At 38.3% G+C, this 12,745-nt stretch overlaps 1 protein-coding gene across 3 annotated transcripts in view; it reads right to left on the reverse strand.

The window, feature by feature from the left end:
- The window catches only part of myo1ea (myosin IEa), a 46,094-nt gene that overhangs the window by 13,658 nt on the left and 19,691 nt on the right, over positions 1-12,745 (reverse strand). For all 3 annotated transcript variants that reach the window (XM_042727628.1, XM_042727627.1, XM_042727626.1), the window contains exons 3-13: positions 12,342-12,431; positions 11,475-11,569; positions 7,282-7,369; positions 5,504-5,593; positions 4,643-4,774; positions 3,480-3,614; positions 3,187-3,319; positions 1,527-1,723; positions 1,362-1,442; positions 818-904; positions 570-656 (exon numbers count right to left, since the gene is read on the reverse strand). In XM_042727628.1, coding sequence (XP_042583562.1) covers positions 570-656; positions 818-904; positions 1,362-1,442; positions 1,527-1,723; positions 3,187-3,319; positions 3,480-3,614; positions 4,643-4,774; positions 5,504-5,593; positions 7,282-7,369; positions 11,475-11,569; positions 12,342-12,431 — 1,215 coding nt within the window. The remainder of the gene's footprint in view (positions 1-569; positions 657-817; positions 905-1,361; positions 1,443-1,526; positions 1,724-3,186; positions 3,320-3,479; positions 3,615-4,642; positions 4,775-5,503; positions 5,594-7,281; positions 7,370-11,474; positions 11,570-12,341; positions 12,432-12,745) is intronic.

The raw sequence follows: 12,745 nt of genomic DNA on the forward strand, positions 1-12,745 counted from the left end.
GTATTTTACACACATATTATAGTATATAAAACAACATAAATCACCGTCTAAAGTGTCTGAAACCGTTTTAGCCCACATTCACAGCCCTTTAAGCTTGAAATGAATCATCATACATTAATCTGAATGAAAACACAACCTCTGATCACACAGCTGTTTGTATTGTCCGAATATTCAGATGACTCGCTTTATTCACAACGAAAGGGAACGAAAGGGAAACAGCTTGTAAATCTGTAAAATGTTCTCACAGATAACCATTAGCTTTTAGCAGTGACACGGAGAAGCTGTCACTCCAACAAGGATGGTTAAGGTTCTCCCTTGTTGTGAATTTCATGGCTCAGTGTGTCTAGTCCCTCTGTGAGTGAAGCAAATTGAATTTGGAGGCATATCAAGCATTTTGAGGCCATCAGACAAACAGTCATGGGAAGAGAAAGGAGGCTTTTGTGGATATGGATCTGAACTTCTTAGCTCGCTAATGTTAGTTTTACTGATTTACCGCACTAGGCAATGACAGATCATATCCATCTTTTCAAACAGATGGATATTTGGTTTGCACAGTTAATGAAACTTACCAGTTTACTCTCAATGAGGTCACAGACGATCTTATTGTTGAAGTACTCTATGGGAGTCCATCGGATTCCTTCCTGTACATACTCCTCCTGAAGATAGGAAAAGAACAAATGATGAAAATGATCCGTTACTAGGGTGGAGCAGAAGTATATAGTACTTCCTGTACTGCAAGAACTAGGTTAAGGGAAAGGTGGGACAAATCCAAATCACAGCAAAAACAAAAAGCATAGGGGAGAAATGGAAGTGTTACCTGCTCAGCTTTCAGAGTCAGCTCAATGAAAATCTGCTGCAGTTTTTCATTCACAAAGTTGATACAGAACTGTTCAAATCCATTTTTCTAAAAGGCAAGTGAAAACAGAAAATAGACACTGTCACTATGAACCAAAAATAACACCAGTAGTGGTGACAAAGGAAACAAATAAGTTGCAAATCAGCTTCGGTCATAATGTGAACATGACAAACAATGATTCAATTGTTATTATTATCAATAGCATAATCTTAGTGGTAGTAACATCAAATTAAAAGGGCTGAAAGCTGTTTTCAGAGCTTTATCCTTCTTAGGAAGACAACACAGGCAGTTATCTTAAAGGTCTCAACACCAGATGCTAAACCAAGAGATTATCAGATTAGTCAATCTCATTAATATGTTATCTGTTTACAAAAGCAGAGGAGAATCAATCCAGGCAATTAAAAAGCAATCATCTTATTTCATTAGGTAGACTGGATAGCTACACATCCTGTTAACTGCTGTGAAAACAATCATTCCATTAGGGACGAGTAAATTAAATACTCACCTGAAATATCTCAAAGCCATAAATATCCAATACTCCAATGTTCAGCTCCTGATGGTCCTTAACCATGGCTTTATTGATTGACTAAAAAAAATAGGAACCCATTTAGCGCTTATTTCTTGTCTAACATCTGTTTTTATGAGGTATATAGGTGTATATGGCTTGTACCTCCACCAGGTAGTCAAAAACACGAGAGTGCAGGGCTTTGGAGAGAGCGTCACGAGTAAAACACGCCTGTTCCACATTCAGTGTTACATCTATGGACTCGGACTTGCCACCCCACTTGCCATCCATCTTACGACTGGTGAGTTTTTCTTTAAGACGATGCTGATCGATGCCCAACAGGAAGGCAGGAAATGCCAAAACTATGAGCAGGAGAGAGAACAGTTTGGTAGAGTCAGAATGATGTTTTACGCTCACCAAAGCTGCATTTATTTTATCTAAAATACAGTAAAATCAGTTATATTGTGAAATATTATTGCAATTCATGAAGTGAAATTAGTTCCTGTGATACAAAGCTAAATTTTCAGCATCATTACTGCTGTCTTCAGTGTCACGTGATCCTTCAGAAATCATTCAAATTCGCTAATTTAAGGCTCAAGAAAGTGGTGGTGCTTAACATTTCTGTCAAACTGATTTTTTTTTTTTTTTGATAGAAAAGTTTAAAAGATCATCATTTATTTGAAATATATATCTTTGGAACATAAAATGTCTTTTCTGACCCTTTAATCAATTTAATACATAAAAGTATTTATGTAATAAAATGTTTTACTTAAAATCCTCAAACTTTCGAACATATAACATAACATAACATAACATAACATAACATAACAACATAACATAACATAACATAATATAACATAACATGTAATGTAATGTAATGTAATGTTATACATAACTTGGAAAAATTGAAGAAAACAGAGATACATTGTACGTATGACTCATGTGCATTTTTTGGTGTAGTCACAACAATAGATCTCCTCTGAGGAGAGGCACGGGTGAGACACAAGTTACTGACAATCCTGCGCCTCACTCCATTTCTGATGAGCCCCGCCTCTTCACTGACTCACCACCTTAAAAAGGAAACTGCCCTCATTCAGTCCTGATAGTGATGCAGTACGTCATACTGCTTAAGTATGGCTCATTATTCAGATGTTCGGGTGTGGTAGAACTGAGCACACTAACTGCTCTCCCAAAACAACACAACTATAAAAAGATCTGGGAGTGTCCGTAACTCTCAAAAACAACCTTACATGGTGTCAATCAAAAACCTCTATAAAATATATGGATTGGCAGTGGAAGATGTTATCTATAGAATTTATTTCCCAGGATGCATGAGCTCTTTGCAGATGGTTTTGTTATATGCAGGCGGCTAAGCAGTTGTGCGGCGTTTGGTTTTTAGATTGGCAAGCCAACACTAAATGTGTGAAAGCCGCTGGCGGCAGACAGGAAGAGGGGTTAGGGGGCTGGGAAGGGGCAGAACAGGAAAGGCACAGATTAGCTTCGTCTGCTCCCAGCACAGCATGGCTTTATGCCACAGCAAACAGCCTCTGTCATTCAAGTGCACTGCTCCACCTGAGAGCTTTGAGACACTTGGAGGGAAGGAGAGAGAGAGGAAATAGAGGGGTGGGCTGGAAGTTCAGAGTTTCACTGTGCAATTTTAGGGTGTGATGTAATACGCAGATACCAGGCGCATAAACAGAGCTCTATTTTCTGAGGGTAATTTGGTGTGGCAAGACAGTTCAGCATGACTTAATGCAATTAAATAATCTACAGCACACAGTTCAGTCAAGGACACCAAAATGGGGAACTGAGTCTATGTACATACACTCGTCATTTTCTACAGCAGCATAGTTCCCTGCTTCCTTGAAGCTGATGTTCCCAAGGTGAAGAGTTCCTGCCACAATCTGCAGCACCATGGTGCGGTCCATCCCTGAGATACCAATCACGTCCATGGCATGCTGGGGTCAGACAGAGAGAGGAGAGGGAAGTTACAACAACAGTGTCTGCAAATATGGAAAATAGCTGTCATATTTGAACAGGCAACTTTTTCACAGCTACATAAGACTCCCAGGACACCAGAGTCTGACTCAAATACTAAGCTGTCTAAATCATACTTACCAAGGTTTCCTGGAAGTCGTGCTTGTCGTTAATATCGTCAACCTTGTAGGAACCTGACTGGTTGAGGTAAGTGTAGTAATCCAGGCTGGTGATACCCAGACTACCTTTCTGGTCTACACTGGCTCCCTCTATTAGCTGAGAAAAGATGTAAAAAAAATTTGTCAATTCACACACACTACCATTCAAAAGATTGGAGTCAGAAAGCTTTTTTTTTTTTTAAAGAAAGGATGCATTATTCAGCAAGAATGCATTATGTTTATTTTATTTATTTTTTTCAAATTAATGTTTTTCTTTTAAACTTTCTATTCATTAGAGAATAGTGAAAACAGTATGATGGTTTCATTGCTAAAAACAAGTTGTTAAAATAAGATGTCAGCATATCAGCATATTCAAATGATTTCTGATGACATATTTTATCAAATAAATGCATCCTTATTGAGCAAGAGACAGCTTTTAAAATTTTTTAAAAAAATCTTACAGACACCAAACTTCTGAATGATAGTGTAGAAAGTCTGAAAATAATCTTCACTGTTTATCTCTATTTAGCATATATGAAATGCTAGTTCTGAAATAAGACTTGGCAAGCAATGTTCCAAAAAGTTTTCAAATGTCATTTCCACCACTGTCATTTTCACCACAAAACACCATTAAATAATACAAAAATGTAAGATATGGAGGAAATGACACTGCGGTGAGAATTCATGACTTTCTGGAAAAAAAGTTAGAATTCTTCCTAGACAATGTTAAAAGACAAATGAAACAAACTAATGAGAGTGTGAAAAGTTTTTTAGGAGTGTTTATTTTCTAAGTCTGCAGGGCCAAAAGTGCCCACAGTTTAAAAACACCAAAAAACAAAAGAGTCCTAAATCACCGTAACCATAGGAAAACTCTCAAACTCTCCAAACTTGTGAAGGAGAAACAGTGGTGAGAAGGCCTCATTAAGAAGAAGGTCAGACAGACTCTCCCTATTCCAAAAAACTCAAGTGGTAAACTCAGAACAACGTGACCTGCTTTTCAGAGCCAAATGGCTCCATCTTCCCTTTCCTGAATTTTACTGTGGTTATTCATTCAATTTTTCCTCATAACGTGCTGCACTTATGCTACTGACGGTCAACAGTGACATCTTCTGAGTGAAGAAGCCAACCTCGTGTCCTCACTCTCACCTGGTAGAAGATGTGGAAGCTCCTCTCTCCAGGATTCCGCATCACCACACGTGATTTTTCCAAAAGGAAGTTGGAGATCTTCCCACCATCTGGCTCACCGCCGGAACTGAACTGAATCTCGAAGTATTTCCCCTGTCAGGGAAGATGAATGTTAAAAAGGCACAGACGTGATGTGCTGCAGGTGGATGTGTATGCCCACTACTGAAAATAAGAGGAGATAGGTGCTTTGACACTGTTTTTGTGTGCTGCAGCTGTCTGCAGTTATCAGACATGTCAAGACTTAAATCTGTAATGACATTACCAGCCCATGTAGGACCCCTGAATTCATCTAGATGCTTTTTCATCCACAAAACTCTATGTGACGAGTGGGGTGGGGCCGAGAGTGGTTTATTTTATTAAAGTGTTTGAATGTTCGCTGGTTCCCGCCTCCTTCTTCCTGGCCTGTTCCACTCTCCTATCCACTACACAATCCATCTGTATCACAGCTAAGCCATTCTTCTTACAATAAAATTACACCAATCCCAAGAAAACAACATGATGTCTGAGCATAATGAAGCAGAACTGCAAGTAAATGTTCCATACAACATATTTTGTAACAGCTGCTTTAAACTGGCCTGTGAGTATTTTTAAGGGCAGTACTTGACACGTTTAGGCCAAAGCCTTACGGTAACATATTTATCAAATGTTCTTATTGCAGTGGCAAAACATTGTTTTTTCTTTCTTTTTGTATTGTTTTGTTGGTTCTAGTGTAACTGTGTTCCTCTTAAATTCATCCTGAGGTCAAGATGCAGCGCAATACAAGACGTATGCTATCTGTTTTCTTCAATAAAATGAGTATATGGGAGGATGATCGAAGCTTACAAATCGACTGGAGTTGTTGTTCCTCACTGTCTTAGCATTCCCGAAGGCCTCCAGAAGAGGGTTGGACTGCAGAATGATGTCTTTGACATGCTGTGTGGATATAAACAAGAAAGAGAGAGAGATTGAGAGTTAAGTTGACATTTTGCATACTGTGGAGGATTATAAGTACAGAACCTATGCTGATCTGGAACTGATGAAATTAGATCAGTGGGTAATGTCCATCTTGTAGAGTGAATTCAGGTCAAATTGGTCATCCCAGTGTCTAAAAGTGGCCTAATTTACCTGAATTCATCCCCCACCCCCACATATGTTACCCTGGACCACAAAACCTTCTTAAGTCGCTGGGGTATATTTTTAGCAATAGCCAAAAAAACATTGTATGGGTCAAAATTATCAATTTTTCTTTCATACCAAAAATCATTAGGATATTAACTAAAAATCATGTTTCATGAAGATATTTTGTAAATTTCCTACTGATTTTCAAATAGTTGTATCTCGGCCAAATATTGTCCTATCCTAACAAAGCTTATTTATTCAGCTTTCAGATGATGTATAAATCTCAATTTCGAAAAATTGACACTTAAGACTGGTTTTGTGGTCCAGGGTCACATATATCAGTATGAGTGCACATTCCACACAGAATTTGCACAGCATCGTCTACTTTGAGCAGCCAAGAGACGCAGAAGTTCTGGGATATCCAATACCATCATTGTTTATGACATTACACATCCCATCTCCAAGTTCTTATCAAACATATAAAGTGTACAAATTGCATAAAGGTATTTTTAAGAAATCTGAAATTAAAAGTCACATTGCTGATGTAAACAAATTAGAGCCAAGGGCTAGTTTGCATTTGCAACACCAGGAAAATTTGCATATAGACAGAGAAAGGGTACCAACTGTGTGGACCACACAAGTAAAAAAAAAAAAAGATACATGAGATGAAAATAAAATAAAAGAGGCTGATGAGCAAGACACCAAAGAAATCAGGATGTACCATTCAGCAGTGATGGTCATATGATCTTGAGGCACTGTGACATTCGAGAGATCACTGCAGAGCAGCCCGAGCAGAGAGACTTTCTGCTGTAGCACAATACGCTACTTTGTTCAAGACGCCATCAAACATACTCATTAAAACACAAGTGACAGCCTGTTCACTATCAAATCATTAGATTGAATTTAATTCAGTGTGGTTAATTACGAACAAAAATAAGGCTTTAAAACATTAATGAAATTAAGTAATTAGCCATAGATTGTGGATCATGTTTAGATATTTGACCTGGTAGATTAGACAATAACTTAGTTCATGCAGCTCGAGTGATATTGTCATTTAAGCAAAAGGAGGAAAAACCAAAATAATTTCTCAAATTCGTATTAATTTTCACTTAAAATTTTATGCAAAATATAAGCATAAAAGAATGATAGAATTGTTTTATATATGCATTGCCAAACGGTTAATTCAATCAGATTAATACAAGCAACAAGTGTCAGTCCTCTGACTCTGAGCTCACTCACATGGCTCCTGAAGGGGCTGAGAGGGGGACACAGGACAGATCAGAAGGGGATTGTGGGTGACAGATGGCTGATGGTGGGGTTTAGGGGATGAAAGAAAGATTGTAAGAGATGGGGGAAGAGGAATAATGTCAGATGAAGCAAACATCAACATGGATCAGGATGCTGTTTAACACTAACTGTCAGAAACAATTTCGGTAAAGTTATCAGGAACAGGAAGCCACCGTATGCTGTTTTTCATTTTATCTTTGTTCTGTCCAACCCACCTGAACTCTGGGACCTCCACCTGAAACTTTGGAGATGTAGCCCATGATATACTTTGCTGCTACTGTCTTCCCTGCTCCGCTCTCACCGCTGAGAAGAACATAAAAAAGATAACAAACATTAAGCTCATTCCTATATAAATACAATTTTTAAAAATGCACGGATACTTTAGATAGAAAATCTTACTGATCCAAAACTTTTGTACTGCAATGCATATGTGTATATCCTAAAAGCATAATATAATGCTATTATAGATATGTTAGGCTTTTAGGGTATAGTAGTGACAACAGTGATTGTTACAAAATAATACCAACAGAGTTTAAAGTTTTACCAGTCAAAAATTTTATGATCATATTAAAACCCAGACTCTAATTTTCCTCTAAAAACAAGAACAGGAGGGTGTTAACAAGCAAAAAAAGCCCCTTGTTTGCCCCACAGCACAACACTAAAATCTGCTCAGTAAGCTTTTAAGAGGGTCTGAGAGGGTTTAGTAGATTCTTATCCTCAATTAATACAGATCAAGTATAATGGTGCTGGCGAGAGGGGAATTCCTTTAATTAACTAAATATGTTTCTATATTTGTCCATAGTGAGCTATAGTCTGTAATGTGTTGCTCGGTTATGGGAGCACATGCTTATAGTGATGTAGTGAATCAGAATGCACACAGTTTATGTTGACAGTAATCAGTAATTTTCTTATGGGATCATATGTATACATCCGTGCCGTCCGAACAGTGAATGTTTATTCTCATCAAGGCTGCATTTATTTGATCAAGAATACAGTAAAAACAGCAATATTGTGAAATATTATTACAATTTACAATATCAATCTTCTGTTTTAACATGTTAAATGAGATAATTTATTCCTGTGATGCCAAAGGAGAATTTTCAGCAGCCATTACAGTCTTCAGTGATCCAGTGATTTAGAGCTCAAGAAACATTTCTAATTATGAATGTTCAAAAGGTGTGCTGCTTAATATTTTTGTGGAGACTGTCATTCAGGATTACGTGATGAATAGGAAATCAAATTAACTTTTGAATGGCAGTGTACGGTATATGTACACATACATATAGCCAACAGGGCAAGAAAATTATGCTTATATTCAAATTAAACCAAATAAAATGTCATTCATTAATCCTGTGTCTTAAAGCTAGTTCTATTTCGTTTTCTTCAGTTGCTTTACCCTTTACTTGCATCTTTCCGCCTGGCCTTTGCCTTTGGCAGGGCCATAAGCATTGAGATGTATGTGGTTTGGCGGATGATGACAGAAGAAGCTGGTTTATTTTTCTGTATTTCTTCTATTACCAATGTCAGTATTGCCATTTTGAGAAGGCACAGCTGTGGCACATTAAAAGAAGCTTGGGTAAGCAGTAAGAAGTCCATTACATCACACAGCAGCGGTACTACACACCTTTAATTTCACTTCATCCTATCGTGAGAGCCTCACCATACATACAGAAAAACTTCTCATGCTGGCTCCAAGAGTTCTTAAAGGAGCTTAAGCCTGCCATGTGGTTCTCATTCCTTTGTCTTGCGAGTTTATAGGCTTTCCACCTTAAAGGAAATGTCCCTGCTTGTCTACAGGCGATGAAAGCTCTGAGAGCACACTCTTTTATTGTACATTGTACACTCAGTCCACTTAGATGAATTGTCTATGGCTATTTTTAAACATGTCTTTGGGGGATTTGTAATTTGTATGCTGTAATGCTCATTTTTAACTTCCTGCGTACGTTTGCAGACCAAAAATGGGCACAAAAAGAAAGAAAGAGAGACGCATCAGTCATTCAGTCTCATTCAGTAAGTGGCCAGTCATGAGACTCATTATTCAGCAGCAGAAACATCAGCTCCGCAAATACAGCACTGGGTCACACCGGTGGGTGTATCATACTGTACAGTCCATAGGGGCTGCCATAACAAGATGACAAAGTGATCAGTTAATTCTGTCCTTTAGCACATGCACAAGTCTAATTCATTCAGTAAAAGGCTTCCTCTTTTGGGGAAGAGAGACTATTTTAATACATCAGTTTCTGCTACATCCTTCCGTCTTGATTTCACCAAACATTTCTGTACCATTACGCCACTACAGACAAAAAAAATCACATAAAAAAAAAAAAAATTTGATCAAATAAATGCAGCCTTTGTGCACATAAGAGGCATTTAAAAAAGCAAACTTCTGAAAAGTAACTGGCCATGTGAAAAGGAACTGTCCTTCATGCATAATGGTTTTTAGAAAAACCTGTGCCTGTCCTAACCAAAATACAGCTTGACCACAGGGTGCCTGGGCAGCAATTTCATGGAAGGTTTTGTTTACTAATCTGGGTCTTCACAATTCCACTTCCAGTCTCTTTATGTGGTCTGACTGAACTGGAAGTGGCTTTCTCGCTATACAAACAAACGGCTGAGAAAAATGCTGAAACTGAAGTCACTTACTATGAAGTAAGCACTACAGTCACCCCCAGCCCACAGGTGACTATGAGATCTAAAAGAAAGATCTCAGGCTCAGCAGTGAAAATCTCCCTTTCTGCAACTTCCCCTCCTTCACCAACACTACAGGGTGGCAGGGTGAATTCAGACACTTGATTTAAATGAAATGTTTTCTTAAACTAAGGTAGGCAAAATTTCCCAACCTTTTTTTTAAACTGCACCACTAGCAGCACCAAAAGCAAGAACCATTTGGCAAAATTCATACAAAAGAAGTCAATTCCTTGCAAATTCCTAGACATATCCTAGCCCCAAAACAAACACCACTGGTGGAGCCATAAGATGTCATGCTGGACAGCTCAAACTAACAGCATAATATTAAAAGCACAACAGAACCAGTGTTCACTTGGCACTCAAATTAACTCATAATGTCCCCTGTGGCTCTCCAATCAAAAAACTTGTTTCTTGACTCATTGACTCATTGTTTTGGTTAAGGTGAGTCAGACTTTAGCTCTCTGATTGCCATTTCCAACAGGAAGAGACCCAGCAATATTATACCAATCACAAATGTCTATTCAGTGGAGTTTCCTCCCATTTACAGTAGCAGATGGTCCCTCTAAGGGCCTTGCAAGTGCGTTTCCTGTGCTCAAGCAGGAAGTGCAAGTTACAAAAGCTCTTGTGCTTTGTGTCTCGTACATCCTGGAGAAAATAATATACAAAATAAAGACCAAAGGATATAAAATTACTTTGTCTATTGTTATTTCATCAAAAGGGGTAAAAGTTATCCTCACAGATTATTAGTGAAATGCATATTCAAAGGGAACTGCTGAGGTTGTCGGGCTTGTTGAATCTGTATCATTCAACCGTATTTTAACCGTACACCCTCCTCATCTGTAAAGCAAAACAGTAATGACAACCTATTCACTCTGACATCCCAGTGACTCTCCCATTGCGACGTCTGAATTGATGTCATACCAAAACTAATTGTATATCACACCCTTTCTACATCACACATAAACAGACTGGAGAAAACACCTGAATGTCTGTATGTACAATTTAACATGTTAATTTAGTACAAATATTTAAATAAAAGAATAACACATTATAAAATAATGGGCTATATTTTAACGATCTAAGCGCATGTTCTAAAGTGCACGACGCAGATGCACTCAAGGCGTGTCCGAATACACTTTTGCTAGTTTAATGACGGGCAAACAGTTGGCACGCCCGGGCGCATGGTCTAAATGGGTTGTCCCTATTCTCCTAATCAGTAATTGGTGTTTTTTGGGTGTAACGTGCAATAAACCAATCAGAGTCTCATCTCCCATCCTTTAAAAGCCAGTTGTGCTCGGCCCATGGCAGGTTTGCTATTTACATAGCGGAATGTAATTTTTCATTTTTAAAAATGTTTGTTTGCTGCTGCACGTCCCTGTATGTGTAATCAGCAAAGTGTACGTGCGTTGTGCACCCGCCTATAGGCGCATATTACTAACACGCTCTTTAAATAACAAAGAAAAAACATTGCGCCAGACTTTAGACCAGATTTGAGTTGTTCTATGGTGGAGTCTATTTTCAGTTCCTCAAAATAGCAACACGCCAACAATGCTCTATTTCATTAACTGATCAGAATAATATGTGAATATGTCAGTTAACAATGAAATTGAGAATCCTAATAAACAGCTACACACAAATCAAGATTCCTGTGACTAAAAGCACCTACATTACACTAAATTAAGTTTGATATTCAGATCACATATGTTCAGAGTTCTCTCACCTGATAATGACACACTGGTTCTCCCGATCGATCATCATGTTTCTATACATGTTATCGGCTAGAGCGTAGATATGAGGAGGGTTCTCATACTGAGCCTGAGAGAGAGGGAGAAATGGAGAAAAGCAGATTCATTTCATAATTTACATTACAGTTCATGTTTAGGATGGCATGTGCTCGCATTTATAAATAAGCTACTGTGTATAGCATTTAAGTCAAAAGCATCCACTAGCAAATGATTATTGACAGAAGCTAGAAGCTTGATGAGGAGCCAAGACCTCTGGCCAAGCGTGGATCAGAACATAGACCTGTACATACTGTTCTGTGGCAGTATAGCCAGGTGGCTTTAATGGCTAAGGCAGGTCTGCACAGCTTTTTTACTGACTAAGAATGCAGCTGTTAAAAGCATTTGCACCACGCCTACACACTTTAAAAACTTCTTCTATTAAAACCATTACTAGAGCAATTACTGTTTACAGAAACCTCTAGGTATCGAACTACATAAAGAACTTTATGAGGACAGTTTCGATACAGATCACGGAGTTTAGAAAACAATTAGCTTAATTAGTGTGTGTAGTGAATCAAAGTTACATAACACACAGGGAAAACTAAACCTATGGAACAAAATGCGAGTTGTGTTGTTCAGAAAACCATTAGCATGCCTATTACTAACATATTGGCTGTTTATTAGCACATATTCTGCATGACCATATTCTACATCCCTAATCCTACCCAATACCTTAATATAACAACTGCATTACTAACTATTAATAAGCAGCAAATTAGGATTTTATTGAGGCAAAAGTCATATTTAATGGTTTGTTAACAGTGATAATTTGACCATAAAATAAAGTGACCAAAAACACTTACCGAGCCTTGGTACATCTCTATTTCTTTATCCCCAAAGTAGGGCATTTGTTTGAAAGGGTTTACTGAGATGAGTACAGGACCAATGTATGTCTGCAGGTAAAGGTCAAGGCTCAAAAGACTGCAAGAAGAAAAAGTGTCAGGAAAGAGACACAAGATGGCGCCGCTGAGTTCGGTCGCCGTCCAGGTCGCTCCGCTTAGATTGTGTTTTTATTTACTTTTTTACCTACTTTTGCTTTCTCTTTTTGCACACATAACCTCTGCACTGATCACTTACGACAAAGGAACACTTTTGGACATTGGATACCGCTTCACTAACCTGTTCCAGGACACTTTATCCTCCAACCCATCGTGGCCATCTGAGATTCTCCGGAACACCGAGATGAACAATGGCCACCTGAATAACC

This window comes from Cyprinus carpio, chromosome B7, assembly GCF_018340385.1.
Source record: "Cyprinus carpio isolate SPL01 chromosome B7, ASM1834038v1, whole genome shotgun sequence".
Lineage (NCBI taxonomy): Eukaryota > Metazoa > Chordata > Actinopteri > Cypriniformes > Cyprinidae > Cyprinus > Cyprinus carpio.